The 25353-nt window shown below is 39.1% G+C and overlaps 1 protein-coding gene across 2 annotated transcripts; it reads right to left on the bottom strand.

Annotated features, from left to right (window-relative positions):
• Nucleotides 1-993: 993 nt before the first annotated feature.
• gak (cyclin G associated kinase) lies at nt 994-24323 on the bottom strand. 2 transcript variants are annotated; one of them, XM_016674251.1, is made up of 30 exons: nt 23938-24323; nt 20540-20601; nt 19529-19588; nt 17802-17916; nt 16775-16917; nt 16550-16675; nt 15354-15443; nt 15085-15220; nt 14840-14952; nt 13641-13719; nt 12133-12250; nt 11202-11210; nt 9168-9217; nt 8834-8982; nt 8548-8670; nt 7943-8076; nt 7577-7771; nt 7367-7484; nt 7160-7239; nt 6784-6977; nt 5855-6016; nt 5478-5638; nt 5123-5375; nt 4833-5027; nt 3943-4080; nt 3730-3816; nt 3326-3601; nt 3078-3226; nt 1758-1934; nt 994-1679 (listed from the first exon to the last, which is right to left on the bottom strand). In XM_016674251.1, exons 1-30 carry the CDS (start codon nt 24077-24079, stop codon nt 1578-1580), a joined length of 3936 nt encoding a protein of 1311 aa, XP_016529737.1. In that variant the 5' UTR covers nt 24080-24323; the 3' UTR covers nt 994-1577. The 2 variants fall into 2 exon arrangements, with proteins under 2 accessions (XP_016529737.1, XP_007557930.1); XM_007557868.2 differs by lacking the exon at nt 11202-11210.
• Nucleotides 24324-25353: the final 1030 nt, after the last annotated feature.

Genomic DNA, 25353 nt, shown 5'->3' with positions numbered 1-25353 from the left:
CACACACAAAAAAAAAAAAACATTCACGCAGTCCAGCCTGAGGCGCATCAAGATAAACCCCCAGCTGGAATCTTTACAAAGCCACTTGATGGATGATAATATTCTTATATTTACAAAGGAAAGGATATTTTAACTAATAAACAGTGTAATACAAAGAGTGAGAAAACAAACACCCCACCCTATAAAACCAGAGTAGACCATCACATTTTCTTCTCAATCCTTCAATTTTCTGAACTCTAGTTTTCTGTAAACTGTGTGTTAAAGACGGGTGTGGAGCGTGAATGACAAAAACGGGATTGATGATTACAGAAGAGCTTAAAATCATGGACTGAGGGGTCTGTCACCAGGTACAATCACACTGGTAGCATCTTTCCTGTCGCTGCTACAAGAAGAAGAAGAAGAAAAAAAAAAAGCACTTCAATGAAGAAAACTGCTCATTCAAACATCCCTGGTTAGGAATCGAAGACATCCACCTGCTGTTGCTTAGAGGTTTGATGGAGATTAGCATGCAGTTTGCTACACAGTGTACACTGAGAAGGTGGAAGTCGAAGAGCACTTAAAAAAAAAAAAAAAAGACTGCCTGACTGGATTAATGCAGGAACTCCAAAACAAGTTTGAGGGCTGCATTTTCTTTATTATTATTATTATTATTTTTAACTTTGATCTGCTGCAGCAATAACAGGTATAAAGCAGCACAAGTAGTGTTCAGCAGGTAAATTGTCTTGACTTACTGGCTCGAGAAAATTCAAGTTGTGACCCATAACAGAGCAGCAAAGGTATTCATAAGGTATTTCTCGGTCATCTCTATCAATTTCTGTTTGGAAATGTTTGCATTTTTTTTTTTTTTTTTTTATGGGTATTTCGTTACAGCAACTACACCGTTTACCTCGGAGTTGATAATACAAAATTTTTGAAAAATGAAAATCAGTTTTGCAATGCTTCAGCAACCCAATCCTAGAGCCGTGTTTGGGCCAGTTTTTTTTTTTTTTTTTTGAAGAAGCAAGTCTCAACATCACGAATGGCATTTTGCAAACTTTCAAGTCGGCTGCCATGCTTAACAATTTACAGCCATAATCACTTTTATTTGCCAGTAAACTACAAGACTGGCTGCAAACGTGCAAAGCACAAAGGAAAATTAGTACCACCAATAACCAAAATAGCTCATATTTTTCTCAGTGTCGATCCCCCAAATTAAACGACATCTTTAGTTTTTGGCCCAATTGTCAGTAATTCCCTCCTCCCAACGTTTGCAGCACCACTCAGGCAGTCACACAGGTAGGCAGTGAGTTTACAAACCATCTCAATGTTTATTAAACCCTCTGTGCAAGAACAAGAATTAGAAGTATTTCCATTACAGTGAGGCAAGAAGGTCTTTTCTTGCAGCTGTAGAAACACAAGAAAGTAAAGGAGGAAGAAGGAGAATTGTAGAGAGGACACCTCTCAGAGGCTCGGCACCCTTTAAGGCCCAATGTGGGCACAGCCCTGTCCAATCTGGCCCAGTCAAACCCTCGTTTGGTTGGGCCAAATCCAGCCCAGTGCACGTCTGGTCTGGTTTAGTAGTGGTCCAGGCCGGTGTTTCAGAAAAGAGCTTTGGATCCCTGGTTCTCAAACTCTGACCAGGCGTCATTCAGTTCCATGAAGATCATCTTGGCGTACTGTTCGTACGGCTGACCGGTGGCCTGCGTGGACAGAGGCGGCGTTAATCACTGAAGGTCTGAGCGCCACACTGCAACATGTGCAGGATTTTGAAGCTGTACCTTATCTGGATGGACAACCAACACTGCCTTCCTGTAGAATTTCTTGACCTGGTCAGGGGTCACGAGGTCAGCCATGCCCACGGGCTTCCAGCGCGTTTCCCCCTCCCACAACACTGTATGCAGAGTTGAAAGCAGCGCTCTGATGTTTCGCTCCTTCCCTTCGATCCATTCCAAAATCTGGAAAGTGGAAAATAAATGACGTCAATCATTCAGAGGTTTGCTAGAGAACAAAAAGCGTTCGGGGAAAAAATTAAATAAAATAACTGAAGTGTAAAAACACACGGCCTGAACGGACAGGCAGGGAAAAAACAGAGCATCGTAAGAGGAACAGAGATGGACAGCTGTTATGTGCACTACATAAATCTGGTCTCTATGCAGATAAAAGATTGAATGGTCAAGTCAAAGTCCGCACTTGAATTGAACCAAGTAGTAAAAGGTAGAATTAAAGATGTGCTGCTCAGACTATGTCCATCTAATCTGACTGAATTGGAGCTACTTTGCACAGAGGAATGGAAAAACTATTACTTGTTAGATGTGTAAAGGCTGCAGAGATGTACTGCAAAAGACAGAAAATTATAGATTCAGGAGAGCCAATTAAAAACTTCTCAATATTTACAGATTTTCATTTGCAAAAGATGTTGAAAAAGTGTCTCACTATGCAGCTATGCACCATCTTTTGTTGACCTTTAAACATAAAGACCCCACTTAAAGGGGCAGGGTTTTCCAGGCAAGTAGTGCCATTTCATAACAAAGTCAAGTAACTGCTACCTTCAGTTGTTATTAAGCTACTGTATACATAAAATAATTTAAAAGAAATTTGACTTAAAATTGGACGTTTGTCTCTTTAAGAAGCTCCTTCTTTTCGACATGCCGCCTTCAACACGTCATCTCAACATCAGTTCTCCGTTCAGCTATTTTCATAAGTTCTTTAGTTCATTGGACTGAGAAATAGTTCATACAATAAGCTCTGCATGTGTGCAATTTGACCAAGTGTTTGCTAAATGCTGCTGCTGCTAGTCTGAAGGAGCTGCGTGGAAGGCGGCGCCCGGTGAGAGCAGAATGGCTGCCACAGGAATTCAAGGATTTCTCAAACCAGCATGGAAGAATCAAAGCAAAACTCCAGGAATGTTTTTGATGAGGGCACAACATTAAAACATGATGTTATGCTCAAAAAATACAATTTTATATAATGCAGTCACTTTAAACACATGTAGGGATTGGCTGTAATTTGAAAAACTTGTGAACAAGTTCAGGGAATATAAATAGTCTTGTGAACATATACAGTGTTTTTGAGTTGCACATGTATTACATTCAGCTTACCTGCAACTTCAGGGGATCCATGTCTTTCGCTATCTCTTGCTTCCTCATTTCAGCGATGGTTCTTGGTCCCTTTTTATCAGGCTTGGAAGCAAAACCCTGAGTGGACAGAAGCTCCTCAAAATCATCCTCTTTCACCTTTGGTTTGGGGCCTACGGTACAAACAACACTACCGATTAATCTGAAACTTATCAATGAGAAGCATTTCTGTAGCAGAAAAGCCTCAAATCCTTTCCTCGGGCTTCTCTTACCAAATCCAGGCCCGCGAACCCCTCTTTCCTCCCTCCCACCAATGACACTAGTGAAGTTGAGGTTGTAGTTGGGCTTAGAGGACTGTGTGCTTGCAGGCTGAGATACTGAAGATGCTTTCGGTGTTGATCCAGGTCCAGACATCCACGGTTTGGTCTGCGCTGTGGCCGGTCTTCCCGACTGCCAGGCTTGTGCTTGAGGCTTCGCAGAGGAAGGGGTGGAGGAAGACGGAGTCTTTGTGCTGAATGAAGCCCCTGAAAAGTTACTACTTGCAGAGCCTGCAAGAAAAAGAATAAATATCACGCTTACTTTGGGAAGTGAAGAGATTCAAGTTGATGTTTTTCCACATGTTAGGGTCACTGCTCGTTAAATCAACCATGTAACACTGTAAAAAGCAAAAACTCGCCTGGTAAATTGGAGCCCAGGGATCCAAGGTCAGCAAAAGGATCAAAAGTCTGAGACTTGGCCTTCGACATGGACGACACACCAGAAGCTGCAATTACAGTTGGAATACGAGTCAGACTCACATGCGGTAAAGCCATTAACAAACCTGATATGCCAATAAAAAACAAACACCACAAGCATCGTACAATTTGCTAAGTAATATTTCTCTACCCACCTGTGTTGGTATAACTGGGTTTGCTTGTGCTGGTGGTGATGCCAGGTGTGGTCTTAGCCGCCCAGCTGTCCCACCCGCCCAGCAGGTCTGGTTGGCTGGCTGAGGACGTCATCTTAGGGCCGTCTTTCACAAGCTTATCTGTGAAGACCAGGTGCCCCTAATTACTACCGCACCAAGATGTAGCAGGAAGTTTCATTGATTTTGTTGACTTGATCAATTTTAATGTTCAAAAGACTGACTGGTGTGTGATTTGTACCATTTCATCCACTTTTTTGTTTCACGAGAGCATCAAATATTTCAGTATATTTGAGAATATAATTATTTTTAGTTACTATGTGCAGTTAAATGGTGTCCTGAAGGAGCCTGTTTGAGGCACTATGAATGCTGTGCCATGCAGTCACAGTCATAATGTTACCTAGTGATGAAGTAGTAAGTAGTTTGCTTTTTTTATGATCGTTTAAATTGTTTTTGCAATAGTAGCACAAAATTACAATAAAATTCTAATCCACCCCCATTTTGAACAACTATTGATAATTCTTGAACACAAACTGTATGGGGGTTTTATGTCACCGACTGATACTGAGGCACCAAATTACGAAATCAAAAGAAAATAGAGGGCTTAACTTTTTTACAAAAACTGCCTGATAAAACAAAAATAAAAAGATCCACGCTGTGGGAAGGAGTTCATTAAACAGAAGCAGGCCCATGCCAACTTTGAGAGGGCTGCAGAGATCCCCAGGTCTGGTGGATCTCTACCAAATATATTCTGGTAGTTATGCACTATCTTAGTCTTGGCCCATCACTGAAAACCTCACTAGAATGCTGACGTTTGAGCCTGTAACGTGACAAAATGTGAAAAAGTTAAAGCGGTATGAAGATTGTGAACTCACTGAGGTTGAAGAGGCTGGTGTTGGATGCAGGGGTGGTGGTACTGTGAGCAGAACTGAACCCGCTGGTCGCTGAACTGTCAGAGCCCAACAAGTCTCCAAACAGGTCGGGCCCGGAGGCTTGGCGAGAAGAGCCCACACTGGAACCAACGCCAGAGCCGGACCCCATCCCGAACGGATCAAACAGGTCGCCCATGGCTGCAAAACATTCATGATCGGATGAACATCACATTGAAGTTAAAGAGAGCGTTTCTGGAATAATGCATCCAGCATTACAAACTCCCACTCCTCACGTTTTGCATCAGGTGTGGCTCCACTGGTTGGCTCGCTAAAGAACAGATCTTCCTGCACTGCTCCTGTCTGACCAGCAGGGGGTGCAAACAAGTCATTGAGGAGATCGCTGTTGCTGGAGGCGGCTTTCAGTCCGCCCTGGTTAGAAGCACCAGAGGAAACCGCAGATGAGGCAGGGGGCTCGGGGTCAGAGTTCAACCCCAGGAGGTCAGCGGTGTCGCTTCGATCAGAGTCCTCGGGTGCTGGAGGGGGGTTCTGGCGGGAAGGAGGAAATTAAATCGTTGGATCTTTGACAGCACTGTCAGAGCACATTAAAATGAAGCCTTCAGTGTTATTTTAGCAAAGCAAGTAGCCCACCTGGAAATCGGCATCGAACAGTTGTTCACTGAGGTCATGGGATAAAGCTTCCCCACTGGGAGCGGAGTAAGACTCCCCCTCTGACTGATCACTCAGATCCTCCTGGTCGTTCATGGATCCTCCTCCTATGCTGTCTGTGGCATCATGAGGGCTCTGAGTGTCTGAGAGCACAAGGAAGAAATGAGAGCAAATTAAAAAAAAAAGTTTGAAGTATCAAAATACTTTTAATTCATGGAAAAAGTTCGGTGTTTGAAGTGGTTCGCAGCATAAGACAGGAAACAAAAATCAGAGGCTTTTCCCTCTTTGAAAAAAGAAAAAAAAACTGATTGAAAATATTCACGTTTCAACTTCAGCGAAATATAAAAGAGTGAATTTACCTTCCCAATCTAGTGTCTGGAAGAAGTTGCTAGAGTTGGCGTCGTTGCCCACAGAAGATTCTGACTCGGTTGCGTTGGCGCCATCTGGGGTCTGAGCCGGTGGAGGCGACTCCGACTCATAAAACGCAGAGGAACCAGGCTGACGGGGAAGCTCAGGCTTACCTGTGGTGGTCACACACCCAGTTTATAGAGATTAAACTGGTTCTAGTGGAAGGCTTGCACGGATAATTCTGTGCTTCACTTCACACTATACCAGAGTTTCATCTGTACTTTTACTGCAACAAAAATGGTTGAAAATCCAATAAAAAAAAATTAAAAAAACATTTTATTGTCCTGCTAAGCAGATACTAATAGGTTATAATATGCATGAAGAACAAGCAAAAGGCGACACTATTTAAACACACTGAGAAGTTTTCACTTTGCATACAAAAAACAGTTACATCTAAACGAATTATCATGGAAAAAGTTCAATTTTTTTTTTGACATTTCAAAAGGTGAAAGTCTGATTAACTTAGATTCATTATTCTGAGATAATTATTTCAAGGCTTCATTTCTTATATTTTTTTATGATTATTTGCTTATGAAAAAATGAGATCTCAAAATCCAATAATATTACAAAAAAAAGTGTTAATTATCAAGCTAATCAGCTTATCCAACTCAAAACACCTGGAAATGTTTCCTGATGTATTTACACCAGACCATGCTAGACTCTTATTTTATGCTGCATTTTCTTTTGGGAACTGAATATAAATCCAACCAAACATTTTCATCCTATTATTCTCCACCCACTTCTGAATCATATGATCTTTTGTGTTGCTCTGTTACAATAAAGTCTGAGGTTGTAAGGGACAAAACTATTGTCAAAGGTATCTTATTATTTTTAAAGGCTCTACAGAAGCTACGTTAAGTAAATCAAATCCAGAACCTACCAAACTTGCTGAGGATTTCCTGCTGCTCATCACGAGACGAGAAGAGTATTTTGGGGTTGAGGCCCTTGGTCTGGAAGCTGTCCCATGGAGGGGACTTGTTGCTGGGTCTGTCTCTGGGTTCCACTTCAATGTCCAGATTAACCTGGAACAAGTCTGGGTATTTCTCCTGGATGTCACAGGCGTCCAAATCATACCTGACAGAAAAAATAAATAAAAATAAAAACAAACACGTGGAGGAAAAAGTTACAGAAAAGAAAAAAAAAAAAAAACTAACACCCTTGAGTTTTAGCTCTAATGTAAATAGTAAAAAGTCAGTATCATTTGAGTAATAATATTCTAGTTTGTACTGATATTAATTAGCAAACATTGTACATACTTAGCAAACTTGACAGTAGTTGCGTTTCTTGGGATAAAGCCTGTGTGAAACTGGATCTGAAACATTTTCATTGATGCCATCTGGAAAAGATTTTTGACATCAGAAAGTCAGTCTTTTGGGCAGAACAGTTTTTTTTATATATATTAGATATGAAAGTATTGATAAAATGAAAGCCAAAATCCTGGTAACACTCATTTGTGCCTGTACCTTTGCCTGGAGACGCCCACCCAGTGTAGATCTAGCATGATAGATCACCACAAGTACATCTCCTTGAACTGTAACATTGAGGGGAATCTCTGCTCTGCCATCTTCCATCTTAAAATCCCTTGGAGACAGGGTGAGAGAGAATAACTGAATAAAAGAGCTATGCCACTTTATATTGGTTAAACAGCAAAAAGCATTACAGGTCAATCATACTTCATCCTGTCGTACTCCTGCGAAGTGGTGAGGACCCTCTCGTCTCCGACGTAGACTTCGCAGAACGGCCTGCACCCGTTGCGCTGCTTGTTGAACAACGGCACCGGTGTCATGACGATAGAGTGAATAACTACAGGCTTGCTGTGAAGGATTATGGGCTCCTCTGCCATCATGTCGCACATATACTCTATGTACCTAAAACCGGAAAGCAACATTCAAGAGCACTCCATTATTTTGTGAAAAAGGTTTTAAAAAAATGTCGGTATATATATATAAAAAAAAAAAAAACTCAACCTAGATAAATTTCACAATTTGAGAGGAAACCAACAAACCAACGCAACATTTTCTGCACGCTGGGTTTCGTACCTTTTGTGTGAGGGCGATATGCCAGGCGGGCAGCGTTTCATAGAGAACATGTAGACAGCAGCCTCAGCTGTAGTGAAGAGGCGACAGAAACACAGGAAAGAGCAAACTGCCACTGCTGATGCCGCTCGGCCGTCCTACACAGAAAAAAAACAAAAACAAACGATCCAAACAATTAAAAGAACAGCAGCTGACAGCAGTTTTACTAGTAATGCAGATCAATCACACACTTGGCATGTTTCGTCTCAAACAAGGTTGGGGTTGATGTTGACGAAAGGTAAAGAAGACGGCACACATAATTAATGGCTGAGTCAGAAATGCTCACTGATCGGTCTTCAGCTGCTTTGTGCAAAGTCGAAGGACGTTCAACACCAGAAATGTATTTTAGGTTTGCACAAATATGTACCTAAGCTGTAACAACTAAAGCGATTTTAAAGCGCTTTTATAATTAACTGATAAATTTACGAGCAGTACGTTTTTAGGATGCAGTTACGCACAAACACAAATAATCAATGTGTACATAATCTTATAAATTAATGGTTTCATTTATTAACCTATAAAATGATCTCCTCCATTTTTGAGCATGACTGGAGGACTGGTTTACTCACCAGACAGTGCACTATGCAGATGTTCCTCTGGTCCTGTTTGAGCCACACATGCATGTTCTTGCAGACGCTGTAGAGACTGCGGAGGTTGGGAGCCCGGCGCACCTGCCAGTTACACTCCGAAACCTGGACACAAGGGACAAAGAGAGACAATGTAGAGACGATGCAGAACATGTTGATGTAGACAATGAAGTTTTTAGATGCAGTTCTACTGGCTGAAGAAATCGGCTGCATCTCATTACCCTGCACCAATCATGTAGGATCATATCCACAAAAGCGCTCTTCTTACCCTGTTGTGGAACCGTGATGGCCTGTAGGATCGTCTAGACAGGTTGTACACAGCGTAGTGGCCGGCGTGACGTGAATCCAGAAACAGGCGAACGTCTTCAATGTTGTTTTTTATCGCAGACTCCACCCCTTCCGCTGGAAAAGACATCACTACACACACACACACAAACTGATCAGTAACCCCAAAAATAAAGGTTTACTTGCCTTAACATGAGACACTACAATGTGTGTTCACTTCAACTTAAATCACATTTACTTAAACAACAGAATCACTTCCATAAGAGCAACAAAAGAACTTGGGGAAAAAATGATTTTATGGCAGAAACTTGATCTACCTGCTATTCTGGAGGTGATGTAAGAAATATCCAGGTCTCCTTTGGCATAGCTGAAAAACAAAAAGCAGACTTAAAAAAGAGGCAGAGCATCTGGAGGGACACATTCAAGCAATTAAAGAAAAAGTTGCTTGACTAATGCCTGGTAAAAACACAAGCAATTAGTAGGTAACCTAAAGACTAACAAATAAAAAATAAAAAATCAAGAAATGGAGACAATTCTTTTGTAACATTCTGGTTTCACTCTGGTTTCTAATGGCTTCTAACATATGGCACGTTCCTCCTTCCTTTTCTAGGCACCGCAAACATTTGCCAAAACACCCAATACCACAAACAGAGTAAGTGTTTTTGTTATACGACACACCAGGCTTTAAGACACTCTTACAGCGTGTACAAACACACTGCAGCATATTACAAGCAATGCATCATGGTTGGGAAAGCAAAAGTACCAAAGCCATCAACTCCAGCTAAAGTAAATATTATGGGATGGCATCAGGACGCACAGCGGGATGCTGGTTAAAGACACGTGGAAGGTGAAAACGTTGCTCTGTAAGCAGTGGAGTGCTGAAAAGCTCATTATTACAGTTTATATATTTGCTCATTCATTTGTAACCAACCGTTCCAATGAAAGATGTGTGGACACTCTGAGTTAAATCACTCTTTAAAAAGAGGAAACATCTTTAAAGGTTTTTTAAGGGAACAGAACTGGGAGGTTACGTGAAAATGGAATGCAATTACATTTTTTTATTACATTTGATAAACTATTAATGACAGATGGTCCTCTTGCTCATTACTAGTTTCACTATATTTTAACTTTCTTTTCCATCAGTCAGATGTCTGGTTATATCCTGACTTTCTTCTTTCATTGAAAACTTGTCCTCACTTTCATAGTTCCTTCTGAATGCCAACTCAAAGACTTTTCTGTCCTTCAGCTGCTGTAGAGACAGACAACAATGTAGCATTGGCATTGTATTGTAAAAACTAATTATGTTAGCAATTAGTTATCCCCAATAATAAACTCTGGTTTGTTCACAAGCCTGAAAAACTGATGACACGGCAGGAACTGCCTGGTGAAGTCAATAGATGCTCAATATCAGATCACTTTCATCTCAACTGGCTCTGGCAGGTCACTGGCCATTTGGAAACTCAAAATTCCAATCTTTTTTCAAACAGTGAACACACCACACCTAAGAATTACAAGGTCATGCTGACAACAAAGAAGTTGTCGTTGCAAGGAAGAGGCTCAAAGTGAGTCATGTTCAGCATCAGTGAAGCTTTAAAACTAAACTTGTTCAGGAAGGTTGAACAGAGTACAGTAAGGCTGCCATGTTTTGTCATTTTGAGCTTTTAACTTCTGGGAAAAGCTGAATTTGGAAACGGTAACCTTTTGGAAATCTCAGTTATGGTAAGGGCTTGCATTATTCTAAAATTGTACAGACATAAATGCTGTTTTAATAAAACTAGCTGCATTAAGCTCTATAATAAAATGTTAACAACAGTTTGTCAACCTAAGATATCTAGAATAGTAAAATCTGGTTTACACCAGCTGCTCTTACACAGTGGTGCGTCATCATATCAGCAACTAAATGCTCAGAGTGGGAAGGCAGGAAAAAAAAATAAATTAAATGATGGTTTAATATCTTATTATAAAACAAAGCTCCCTCTTTTACAAAAACTATAAATGGGTGAATGGTGAGTATTGATGCAACAACAAGAAAACGTTGGGTTTTAAAAATACCGTAAGGTAAACACCCTTTAAGTTACAGCACGGAAATTTTAATTAATCTAGCAACAACATCTTATCACAAAGAGTGCAGATGGCTGAAATATATTTTAATTTCACCCCAAATTAATACCCGTCTGTTCGGCAACACTCAGCTGAATTATTGAGTGTGTGATGTTAGGATCGTGAAGCTGTGATGATGAACACAGAACAGCAGAAGCTTTAGTAAAAGGTTTTATCCTCTAGATCAAACACATGCTACGGGACACAGACGGCAACGCATGAGATGACAAACTTCACCGAGCCATATTTACCTCGGGTTGCTAGGAGATGTACACAAAGTGGAACCATGAGGGATTGGGACAGAGAAAAGAAACAACATAAAATAAAAATAAACAAAAACAACCACACGAATGGATCAAACAGATGAGGAAAAAAATAACTGAAAGAGGGATCAAAGCTGTGCAACAACAGTGAAATTTAGCCATTTGCTTTTTTGTCAATCCGAAATATGATAACAAAAATTTGGACAGCTGAGCGACTAAATGTTCCTTCCCTACATGGAGAGCCACTCAGGAAGGAAGAAGTCATTACGTCAGATGCAAAATAAACAAATGATGAGCGCTGGAGATAGGCACCAGCCTCCATCTCAACCCTCCAGGGATAAGACCGTTTAGGAAATGGATAATGGCAAAATAAAAAGCCAGAGCTGGTGATGGTATGAAAATGTACAAGACAAATGCCTTAATTCTGCTGCGATGCGTCCGGTGATCTGATGAAACTAAAATGGATCGTTTGGCCATGATGATCCTTGTTGATGATGCACTAACATCTGGAAATGTTTGGGCTTATTTAATGTCAGAAAGAAAGAGAAAAAAATATATACAGTGTCAGCAAATATCTAGTTTTAACTGTGTATATAAAGAGTATACAACAAGTACATATAAAACATAGATGGATGGGTGGGCACATAGAAGAATGAGTAGGTGGTGAGATGGATGAAAGGATGCTGATGGATGGATGGATGGATACCATTTTTAAACAATGGGATGTAGAATAAAGCCTGGAATTCCCTTTCCCCTCCAGAAAATAGTTTTATTTATATTTTTATTGATATAATCCCAGACAGTTCAAAAACTGTACAGGTTATGCCAAGTAAGAAAGTTCACATATACAAAGCTTTTCATGATAAATAATCAAATAGAAAATATAAAGACACTTATAGCAATAAAGTTGGAGCCTTACCTGGCTACTGATTGGATGACTTTAGATGATGTGTCTTTAATGTTGGTCAGGAAGCGCTCCGTTCCTCCCTTCAAGATGTCCAGGAAGCCACTTCCTGCTTGATCGGGATCATACACTCCTGGGCATCATGGGAAAGAAGAGAAGTGGATGTGCCATTTGTAGAGTAACAGACAACGCCGCGCATGTCCATTTAACAGCACCGAGTGGTCCAATAAAGAGGAGAGGCAGAAAACAGCTTGGACACATTTGTTGGCTTTTATACTGTGATAATTCAGGTTCTTGATGTTTTTTTTCAGTAAGGTGCAGATGGAGCTAATCGTCAAAGGAAAGAACAAACACGCTCTGCTTTTCAACAGATGGCACAGAAATCCTCTTATTGGGCATCAAGGAGGTTGCATGTGTGTGTAAGTGTGTGTGTTTGCTGAAAAGGATAAGCTCATTACAGTAGTTTTGGCAAATGTACACAAAGAAAAACAGAATAGCAGGGCTTGCATTTTCACAAACTTCCTCCTGTAGAGAAATGGGAACATTATTTTTGCCATGGGGATTTTTTCCTTACTTATGTTTTAATTATATCAATTCAAATGCAAACATCAAAAAGATTTTCAAACTTGAGAACTGACTTAATGGCAAAAATATATGTATTTTAGCATTCAAGATAAGTATAGATTTAAAACACATGTAATTACACTACAAAGGGGAAAAGCCATTACTGTTCCACGTCGGCCTGGGTCAGTCGGAGTTTCTCTGAATGAGAAACCTTCAGTAAAAATAGCAATTTTACATCATTGCCTTGTTTACACAAAACATAAAACATGGTCTAGCAACAAATATTCCTACAGTCTATAAAACAATAACAAAGATTATTACAAATGTGGTAATAACTACACTTTTAGTCAGGCTATCTGCTGAGGTAGCTGAACTGCTCTCAGCTGCTTAACAGAAATGCTACTCTTAGCTTAGCAAATGTAATTTTAAGTAAAAGCAGGTTGTCAGTTTTTGCACCATGACTTTATTTTAGCAACAGGAAATATTTACAAATGGCTGACTTCCTACTAACCCTGCTGTATAGCTGCCTCCTTTCAGCCAGCTGACCAGCAGCGTGAAGCAACCAGCTTCAATGTAGAAAAATAAAACTAAACTGACAATGCCCAGTTCCGCATTTTAATATCTTGACTTCAACATCCATTTTGTTCTCTCGTCCATGTTTTTTGTTCATGTCCTTTAAAGAAGTTGAGCTAAAGCTGCCAGCTTTCACGGTTCATGGAAGACGCACTGCAACGTCAACATATTCAGTAGATTACCAGGAATACTGGGACACAAAGCTAGAAACCATCACTTAAAGCCTTGATAACCATGCTTCCTAAACATCTCCCTCTTTGTAAAGTGATATGTAATCTGTCATTTTGTTTGCATGCAACACTGGAGATTTAGGGATATTCTGCTAGTCTGTGAAAGCATAAAAACCCGTAATCTTCAGCGATCCCAACATTACTAACCGGACTTACCTGCATTGTTTTGGACACTCTGGATTTGCATGGGTGGCTGCGCTCCGTTGTTTCCGAATCCTCCGTTCTGCTCCAGCAGCTGCAGACATTCATAGCCATCATAAACTGGACGCCAACAGTAATATGTACTCAACATTGTTGCAGGAATGATGAAGATGTAAAAAAAAAAAAATAAAATAAAAAATACTGCAAAACTGGCAACCAAATCTGCTTAATGAGAAGAAAAGGTTGAAGATGTCATGAAAAATAAACCCTTGAAAAGTATCAACAAAACGATGTTGAGCAAATTAAAAATGCAAGCAGTTTGAATTCACGCCTTTCTTCACTGCAAGTCGACGGCGCTGCGTTTCCATCTCTGCTCCATTCCTTAATTGTCTCCTCTCTGCTACGTCTCAGTCTGCTGCTCCATATGTCTCCACTGAACTGCAGCGGAGAGTGGAGGAGGATCGTAATCTCCTTATGTCCAGCAGGGAAACCGTTTCTTAGCCCTAATCAGATCAGCGATCGCCAAATCCACCGACACCCCCCCTCACCTCCCATGAACACACTCATCAGTCTGGTCTGGATTCAGGTCTTTGCATAAAATTTAGGAAGATTCAGGTGAACTTTTGGTGAATTGCTTTGCTGCTGGCCAAAACCAAACAAGTAATTTATTTTGTAGCAAATATTTAGTGGAGGATACTGAAGACCAATGAGGGAATTACTGCAGATCAAAAAGTTGGAGGAATGAGTCCCAGTAAGACCTGCAGATTTCAAACTGAAATCAGCTTTCACAGTAAGTACAAGGATTTGAGTTGAAAATCGTAAGATTAAACTGAAATTTTAAACCGACTGTGCTGCCAGTATAAGAAATGTTTTCTGTCTGGACAACAACAATGCCACTAAACAAACTACAATCATTTCATGTTTTTGGCAAAATTCAGCTCACAGAAACCTCCAAGTGTCTGCCTATTTGAAGCTGTGGGCGCAAGTAAGAAAGAAGCCAGAAAAGGAGCAAACTGACTCCTTTGTGCCTCCACAGAGTGCGTGTGTTGCATGAGAGACTTGGTAAAAGGAACCGCATCAGCAATTTGAGAGGCACACAGCGGAAGGGGCCGTGTGACTCTCTCAGGCTTACAGACAGGCGAGCAGTCTTAGCCAATCAAGACGGTTGATCAAAAATACACTAATTGATATCTACTTTTTACTTGAACACTCACTTCTGTAACTGGAGACTTGGGGTTGACGTTACGAGCGGCTGCGATCTCCTGCAGCTGGTTGACCAACTCTGTAATGGATAGCCTCTCATCAGGGTTCACCTTCAACATGGAACCTAGAAAAAAGGAATAAAAGGGAAAATAAAAATAGAGCAGGCAGAATTATACTAAAAAAAAAAAGAAAAAAAAAATTCCTAGTCTGTAAATATTACACAGTCTGAGAATCACGAACAAGTAGCAGCACATACGTATAAGGTCATGAAACACAGTGTATCTGGCATCGTTCTGTGGGATGGAGTATTTTCCATTGACTATCTGCAGTTTGGCTCCGTCCTCAAAAGGATGCTGCTTAAAACACAACAGGTAGAGGATGCACCCAAGAGCCTGCATGGGAGAACAGATGGTCAAAGTGGAAATTCTGAATTTAATTTACTTTCAAATAAAAAAGTGAAGCAAAAAATAAATAAATAAATAAAAAAAAATAAAGAGAAAAATTAAGGAGTTTCCAGGTCCTGACCCAGATGTCCTGTTTCTCGTTGATGGGAAAGTTGGAGTACAGATCGATCATCTCTGGTGTTCTGTATGCTGGAGTGGTGTTTCTTGTAATCTGCAGAGCGAAAAAAAAAAAAAAGTAAAAATATTTCAGATACAGTCAGATATATAAACCAGCCATGTTGGTTTTAGATATTTTCCAATAAATTAGTAAAAACTACTTTTTTATCCAATTCACCAAGATTTTCTTATCGCTTGTGTACTTCTGAAAAGGATAACATTAGGTATTTTTCATCTACAACGCCATCATACAAGCTGTCTGCTCTAACATATATTTACCATCATTGGTCTGGAAACATTAGCAGACAATATTAGATTTACAATTTCTCGTCTCTGTGCATGTTTCTGTGTGGTTATGGTATTAATAGCATTAATGTAATCAATCTGTGCTTCCTCTGGTCAATTCAATCAAACATTTCTGGTTCCTATTTAACACCAAGATGTCATTACTAGAGTTCCAGTGTAAATGGAACTGGATTCAGTGAGATAAATGGAGGCTTTACCTAAGTTTATTTTTTTTACATACATAGGAGACATTTATTAAAACTGTCACTTTGGTACATTAAATTATTAAAAAAATAGTTCTGCATATATTGTCTTGTTTTTTTTTTGTTTGTTTCTTGGGGGAAGAAAAATAGGAAAACATGGCTGCTTAATATGATTAACAAATGCATGTTAACCCATAATATTGTTATTATTTATCAATTAATGCTCCTTCGGAGAGGCCAAAATAAAATAAATAAATAAAACATTAATCTGCATTAGTGCACCCCAGTGCAAATGAGATTTTGCTCATTATGTTGCGTTGCGTTATTGAAAAAAAAAACTTGCAAGAGAAAAAATGTAAATCACACGTATGTAGTGGTGTTTTTAAGAATTCAAACTAGTTCAGTGAGTAATGAGATTCAACCTGATAGCAGCACAATACTTGGTAAACATAAAATGATTTCTATTAAACAAAAATTTGAGGAATTTGTGCCTGCAGTGGGCAGTTTTGTCACATTATGTGAGCAGAACCTTCGGCAACTCAAAGAGAAAAAGAAAACGGGAACAGGTTGTGGAAATGAGGAGGAACAGAACATCAGTAACTCCTGCTTGTATCCAACGGTTCAGTGTTTCTTTTTTATTTAGAGCAGTGTATGTGTGTGTGTGTGTGTGTACCTCATCCTCCACCATGGACCTCTTCTGTGCAGACCAGCTGTAGTCGGGATAATGTGACACTGTGGTGGCGCTGCCAAAGTCACACAGCTTGATGGTGCCCTGGTTACTAATCAAGAGGTTCTCAATCTGCAACACATCAGAGGCCGTCTCATTCAGCTCCACCGCACAGTGACAGGCTCATCATTCTACGCCCGTTTAAAGAATCATTCTTCAGAGCCGACCGACCTTAAGGTCTCTGTGGATGACCGGAGGTTTCTGTTTGTGCATGTGCTGCACGGCTCGACACGCCTGGTAGAAGATTTTCAGCACAGTGTCACATGACATGGGAGCTCGCTGCTCGACGCGCTTTATGAAGTCCACCAGCTGACCTGAGGCAGAGCAAACATATTTATATGAATGATGACTTCCCATTTTAAACCAAGCCGTTTATTAACACCAACGGTTCAGAGAAATGTTCAAATCTTTCTCAAAATGTATGCAGTTTAACGAAGGAAATGCGTTCAAGATTTATTTTACACAATGAATAGAAAACGGGGAGGAATCTACCACAGTGTTTTGCATTTGACTAAAATCTGAGCTATGTGGAATCAAGGTGTTTTATTGATGTGCTTTCTATTTTTTTTTTTTAACATACTTACAGTTACAGTAAGTCTGCAGATTACTCCGATTGAAAATAGCTTACAAGACAGTCACTGTGTTTGATGCAGTACAGAAAATAATTTTGCATATTTCAAACATGTTGCAGTTTTCTTTTTTTGTTATTTTGGCAAAAGATACGTTTTAGTAAACAAGGATTTGACTTTATGCAAGTATTGCAGCGAATTTAGTTTATTTTGACTTCCTTTGTACATTTCTAACCCAAACATATTGGATGCAAATCTCTGCTTTGCATAAATTTATTTTTCATAAATTTATGAAAAATTTATTTTTAGAAAAGACAACTGAATATTAATGCATACTCTTTGTTTAAAGAGGAAGGTGCAGGCTAATAAAGTTGTAAAACCTGCTGAATGAAAACCAGGGCATATGTAACAAGAAAAGGAAGCAGAACAGGAAATGAAAAAGCCACAAAAAAGGGAGACTTTCATCACCAGTTCCTTCTGAGTTCCTGAGAAAGTGCAGCGTCATCCGAATTAACACAACTACGTTGGATGGATGAGTAACCCGGAGCCCGACATGACGAGGCAGACAGAGGAAGATGTACCAACACTTAGGAAAAGGCCTGTGTGCAGAAGTGGGAGTCGGTATTTACCTTTACACAACTCGGTGAGGATCAGAAACTCTGCCTGCCCGGTGTCCGACTCCTCCTTACTGATTGATGCAGCTGAGCAGAACTGAACCATGTTTGGATGACCTGATAACTTTTTCTAGAAGAAGCCAGAGGGTGAAGGAGCAGAGAATAAACAGAGCTGTGATGTCAGGCCTGCTCTCAGATTTGACTTTTTTAAACTGTTGAAACTAAATCTTTAAGCACACTGTACAAAGAGACAAGTTTATTTCTTCCAGGCTAATCAGACTAAACTTCCCTTGTTTTAAGTCAGTCAGCATCACCAAATATATGGTTTTTGTTAAATGTCAGGTAGGAGTTTTAAATTTTAATGGTCTTCAAATTCAGAACTTTGTAAATTGTTTCTTAATTTTTGGTAGACTTTTTTTATTTTTTTTTTTAATCTGTATAATTTGTGGTCAAACATTTTCGATATCAATAAGATTATCCCGATAGTTTGTCAAAATTTTAGTCCATATTTCCGACAGAATTTGTGTAACTGAGTCAAGTCTGTAGGCCGTTTCTCACAAACACCTTTATATTTCTGAGAAAAATTGATCTATGGATCTGAAATGAGGGCTTTGTAATCCCAACCATTCACACCTACTTTGGCAGGGTGGAAATTTAACTTCCTGGCTGATGTTGTAAGATGTTGCTTCAAAGAAACACCCCCACAAATTGCTGTGCTTCCCTCCCTATACCACCCAGTTGGGATAGAGCTCTGAAGAATGCAAGCTTCCCTCTTTTATTTCTCCAAATGTAACAGCAGTCAGTGTGGCCACACAGCTCTGATTTCATCACACCACAGGACATGACTCTGAAGACTAATTTTTTGAGATAGGAATTTTGGGTTTTCATGAGCTTTATGCCAAAATCATCAGTATGAAAACAATAAAAGACCTGAAATATTTCAGTTGGTGTGCAATGAATCTAAAATATATGACAGTTTAATTTTTTTATCATTACATTATGGAAAATAATGAACTTTCTCACCATATGCTAATTTTTTTAGAAGGACCTGTATTTGTTTCACTGGGGAGAAGGATACTCTTCTACAGCCAGCAGCTTCACAAAGGGTTTCCTTTTGTTCTGGACTTGATACACACATTTCACCACAAAACACACTCATCTCTCGGGCACAGAGCTCGTCTTGTGAATGGCATGATGGCTGGACTTTCCCATGCTGTTTATACTTGTAGTTGTTTTAACATGGCACATTCAGGCAGCTGGAAGTCAGACCCAAAGATGGACCAGATTTGGAGAGGTCCTCAGAGAGGTTCTCTTTCTGATTTTTTTTTTTAAATATTATTTTTACAGAAAGTCACATGAGGAAGTTTGTATGAGAGCTGATGCCTTAAAATATATCCACAGCTGTGCCTCCATTTGGCTCAAATGTTAACTAATAACCTCCTGGGGTCTGAGATACATTATCCTCACACATGAAAGAAATAAATAAATCACCTGTAGATTTACCACCAACTACTATTAATACTGTTATTCGACTCTTGAATTGCAAATGTAACGCCTGGCTTTGCCTATAAAATAAGCAGATAATTCTGTACAACCAGCTTGCAAACCCAAGGTTTGTTCCACAAACCTCAAACATGTGGGTTTGATTTTAACTTGGCTCTTTCACATGACAACATCTGCTCTCTACTGAGGCAGACATTTCCAATGCAATCTTAAGAGAAATAGAGTATGGTCAATCATACCATGAAGCAGACTTCCTGTATAATTTCCTTGTTCTTTTCCTCTTCGTTGGACAGCAGCCTCTGAAACAAAAACATGCAAAAAAAATTAATAAATAATAATAATAATAATCATTTGTAGCGATACTTTTCAGAAAGTGCAGACAAAAAGTTTTATTTAATCATTTTATATGACTATCTTTTTGAAATCCCAACATCTAAGACATGGTTTTGCTGCATCTACAGAGAAAACACAAATAAAGTAATGCTAACCAGAGTAGGAGTGCTGGATGACACTGTAAAAACTTTAACAAATCAATTATGCAATAATTTTGTCTTTGTTTTGAAATAACAGTGAAAACTTGTTTAACTTCAGTGCTGTGTATCGTAATCCTCACACACACACCGTAACGTCATCACAGCTCCAGATATAAACAGCTGAAGATCATTTGAGCTTCCAGGATCAACCGCTGAGAGATTTACAAAATCACTGATTTCAAATCGACCACAAAATCTCCCACTGCTCCAGTAGACATTACAACATGTATTGACATTAGTGTTAAAAGTGTGTTGCAAAATGCTCAAGCAGTGGGCTAAAACTTTGAACTTGACATTTTCCCCCCATATGAACACTTCAAAAGAAAGTTTCAACATTCTCATAAAAGAGGAGCAATAAGAGTGTCTACAGCGCAGATTTAACAGAATATAATATGAAAAAGAAGTTTAAACCACTCAACTCTCTTTAACATCTTGAAAAGCAGGTGAAGCTTTTTTAAATATCCAAGGGATTTAAAAGTGGAAAAGGTTCGAAACAGAAAGGAAAATATAGACTAAAAAGTGAGTTATTTTTCCTAAGGAGCTGATCATCATCTCATCTCCAGAGATGAACAAATGAAGATCTCAAAAGCTGACAATATCAGCCGGTGAGAGCCTTACAGAATCACTGATTCCAAACAATTATTTCTATGTACATGCTAGCAATACTTAGAAACAAATCAGTTTGAAATATTCAGTCCTGAAGGTAACTCGTCTTACCTTCAGAGCATAGTCCTTTCCACCGCTCATGTCCTGGGCTTCATACACAAAAGCAAATCCACCTTAAAAGAAAAAAACAAAACAAAAAACTATTAAGCAAAACTATAGACATAATAGCATATTTAGATTTTATTGTGGCATTCATAGGCAAATAACTTGCATCTGGAATGTTTTGTGTATTGCAACTATAATGCGTGATGCAATCAAACATAATAATGTCCAAAAATAAACTGTATGTGTTTAAGTTTAACTTGCTCTGACTGGATTATTCCCAGAGTTAAAATGGTGACAGACCAAAGAAGAAAACTCATCCAGCAAAGTGTTTCTACACAGTTGATTCCACAGTGGATCGAGTTCAGCTCATGATCAGAAAAAGTACTCAGAACTTCAGCTAACGATCCTCCCACAAAAAACTTGTCTAGTCTACAACGGTACAACCACAGTCTTATCTGTAGATCGCTGAATTGCTGCACCAGACTAGATTGAAACGAAGTAAAATCGCTGAAAAACAAACACAGCAAACTTTCTGGCACCAGCTTAATTTCTTAAACCTCAAGTGCCTACGATAAGGCCTGTTACAAAAAAAAAAAACTCAGTTACGAGCGGTTAGCTCTAAGCTGGAGGCTATATTCAAACAGCAAGAAGAATTATGTTTTACTAACTATAATCTGTCTGCCGCCAATGGATACAGCAGGACAGGATGGTATTATGTGTTGCATGGATTAAGTCTGTGGGACATTTGGACTTCAGCAACAAGAAAAAATTGTGTGTTTGAATTCATTTTAGTGCATGCTGGAAGGCAGATGAGATTCAACAAAAATCAATAGTTTACATTGAAAAAACAAGAATAAATCAGAAAAATTACTTCTAACTGAAATTACTATTATTTTTTTGTTAAATTTGTTTTTTTAAATTATCTAATTTAATAATCATAATTAGACTTGTTTAATTTAATAACAACTGTTAAATTCCTATTCCAAATGTAAAAGTGTGTACTGCTGGAAGACAAAAAAAAAATAAATAAATAAATCTCAATAATCCAAACAGGTGAAGCGTACGGTCACTATAGCGATGAGTAAATCAACAACCCGCCTTGAGTTCTTCAGCAAAAAAAAAACTAAAGGAACAGCTGCCCGTCTCTAATCTTTAACAATTTATGTACCCAAGGATGGCTGCTCAGGTGTGTGTAAGACGGATTCATTATCCCAGTCCTGATTCGGTGACCTTGTTTGGGATTCAACCCAGTAACCCGATAGTCACACAGACTTCCTTCACATGAGGAGGACAAAACAAGCTCTTTCGATTTCTGAGCTCAGGACTAACAATGTGTCCAAATGTAGTTGATAGTTGGCACAAAGAGCAACAGACTTTTTTTTTTCTCCCCAATTTGTTAGTAGCAGGAATGAAAGTAGCAACATCACAGTGGGAATGCAGGCCTGAACAACAGAAGGCAGAAATTTTGGAATATCTATTTTTCCTTTTTTCCAATTTAAGCTGCAAGACTTCTCTGTTCACTGATCTTTTGAAATTCATTTCATTAAATCTTTTGTAGGTTTGTAAATAAATAAATGTATAGGTGAAAAAAAAAAACATCTGGTTGGAGCCATTTATTGTACAAGGATCCAAAGATCTTGGTGCAGAGCAACAAAGGAACCTTTCAGACAGCAGGACGCGAGTCTGAAAGGGGACGGGGGGGTTTTAATGTAAAACGATCTCCACTTCAACCAGCTTAACCTGTGATGGACCGTCCAGGACCGGCTCAGTTAAGGCACTGGACGGTCTGATAACATTAGTACAACATTGTTGTCAGATGCATTGACTGATCCTAGCGTTTTATTGGTGTCTATGATGTCATAACATGATAACATGATAAATAACTTTCTGGGGTTTTTTCTAGGAATAATTTTAAGGAGCAATAAACGCATACAACAACATTTATCAGTAAAATTTGTTGTATTCTGCTATAATTCAACTGGGACTAATTCATCTTGAGAAAGCATGAGAAGGATTAACAGACTATTAACTTCTTCGATTACAGGTGAGGATACAAATAGTTGTGTAAAAAGAAAAACAAAAAAAAATACGTATTTGTTAAAGTAAATCAGTCATTTATTGCTAAATAAGTTGCGTCACACTGGGAGGTGCACATTCCAATGCATTCAAGCAATGTATTTAGATCTATTTGCAATGCATTCAGGAAGGTGATGGGCAAGATGGCGCAATCAAAGTATTTCAAAGCTTTTAAAAATGCATGGGTTCAAAACCACAGCATGCTTTGCATTGTAGCTTCATTCCTATGAAGGACATGCCAGAGAAAGTGCTGCAGTCTAGTTTTGCACACTCTTGTTTAGCTGACTGGGGGAAAAAGAGGCTGCAATACTTTCACCTCACTTACAAAGAATAACAAATATGACTGTTTGAAAGGCACCAGCAACAGGGTGTAAAGAAAATGGATGGATGGATGGATGGATGGATGGATGGATGGATGGATGGAAATATTACCAATGGGGAAGACAACTCCACAAACTAAATGTGGGCCAGCATTTAATTTTATTGATACAACACTGCTTATAAACAACAGTTGGCAAGATTCACCTTACAAACTGCTGTTTAAAAGCATGTCTCATTGGCAGTTAATGTCAGGTTGTTACATTTCTATCAATCTTAAAAGGTCAGACTGGTAAGAAAAAAAAATTGTATGCTCATAAAACGCCTCTTTTCGAAACTGCAAGGCCCCCTTATAGACTGCAGAAAACACTTGTTTACATCAAAACACACTTATCTCCACGCTTCCACATGTCTCCTATCTTAAGTGTACATATTAAAACGGGGATAAAACGGACCTGTGCTAAGGGAAACGGAAAAAAATATATTAGAGATAAATAAAGTCTTAAATTTGCATGACTTTTATTTTGGCATTTAACCCCCGTTTCAAATGCAACCCAACTGTCGCTGTCGGCATTTAAGGTTAGGCGAGACAATCCGGCTAATATCGGAAATTGCTTTAGTTATTTGTGCAAATCTAATAATCAGGAAGCGTGCCAAACCTAGTGTTATCTGTGTTACTTTATTGCTGCCACATCAACACATAAAGTGTGTTGCCAAAACATGTAAATAGCTGTCAAGGTTCATGACTCGAAGTTATCCAGCGACATTCAAGAGTCGAAAACGAACAAATCAAACTAAAATGCGTTTTCCTTCGACATCCACATTTCAACAATTAATGCAAAGTTGATCGAAACCAAATAATCTCCTGGTGTTTGCTAGGTGAGTCGCGGTGCTTCCATTTGCTAACCAACTCAACTGACGTTGTTAGCTCGATAGCTAGCTTCAGCTACCTAGCATGGCTGTTTGCAAGCCGTGACAGTCACGTCCGTGGCTGTGGAGCAAGTTCTCACCTTCAGCGATCACCCGTTTTATCCTCAGCTTCATATCACCGAGCTCAACGACTTGTCCGACGAAGTCATTCTGGTCCCGGCTGGCCCCTCCGGACGAGCCGGGCCCGGCTAAGAAATCCAGTGCCGACTGAAACAGGGACATTTTTTTATCCGGTGTCCGTCTTCAGGCCGCCCCTTGAACAGGAAATGAGCGTCCGAAATCCCTGCTGGCTCAAAAGAAACACTCTCCAGCGGCCTATTCAGTTAGTGAAAGGTGTTATACCTAGGCGATACAAGTCCTTCATCTAATGCAGACATCCTCTTCCTACTGCTAAACTGACGAAGCAGCCATCATATCGGCGCCGACTGCTTCCGTGAAGAGTGAAAATGACGTCAAACACGATTCAATCATGTGACTTAAAAACCTGACGAGGACCTGCGTGGGATCAGGTGCTTCGTTTAAATTAAAAATCTTAATAGCTAATAAATAAACAAACAAACAAAAAAAAAATTATAAATCGTAAATGTGATCAAACTAATTAAAATAATAATAATAATAATAATAATAATAATAATCAGACAGTCAAAGGTGTTTTGGAGACCCGCAAAATTAAATTAATAAATAAATGAGTTATGTATTTATCAATTAAGTTATGTTCTCAATAAGAAACATATATTTAAGTGTTTGAATATCCTATCACAGATATGTATTTCTAGTATTTTAATCACTCACGAAATATTTATCAGTATTGTTTTACTTCTTCTTACCAGGGAACAGTTTTTAGATGTTTTCTTGATATCTCTTAGTGCTGCAGTCTATTATCAATCAGAAATAATGTACACTTCAGTTAAAGATTATGATTAAACCACAATGAGCAGCCGATTGAACCAAAATTAAAATCCACTGTTAATCCAACGACTTTGCCACACCTTCGAAAAATCTGTGGGAAGTAATCAAAACACACTTTGAGAAAGTTTTATTTGACACATTTTGATTTGCTATTTCGAATTAGTTCTGTGTTGGGTTACGTTCTGCTTGGTGACTGGTTTTCTGTTGCCTGTTAAATATATTTAGGATCCATTTGGATTTCAACGTATCGGAAGTGCGTACCACAGAATATAATGTACAATGCTGCCATCTAAAGGATGGATACGGTACAACCTCACTCTCCCATTTCGGTATGTGCTAAAGTCGTGGTCTCCTCGAGGGGGCAGCATTGAAAAAGTAATGACAACTCTTCTGTTGAGTATGTGTCAAAAGGTTTGTAATGCAGGAATGTGGGCTTGATGAGAGAATACCTGAGTTACTGGTGTGATAGAGCATTACTCAGACAAACAATAAACTGTGGTGTATTGTTGTGTATTATTTATGGAGTACATACAGGTAGAGTACACCAAGAGCCGGAACCTGAAGTGCAACATCAAAGGCGTTTAAGT

This window comes from Poecilia formosa, unplaced genomic scaffold, assembly GCF_000485575.1.
Source record: "Poecilia formosa unplaced genomic scaffold, Poecilia_formosa-5.1.2 Scaffold92, whole genome shotgun sequence".
NCBI classification, from domain to species: Eukaryota; Metazoa; Chordata; class Actinopteri; order Cyprinodontiformes; family Poeciliidae; genus Poecilia; species Poecilia formosa.
Note: the sequence above shows the minus strand (reverse complement) of the source record. Positions and strands in the feature narration are given on the sequence as shown.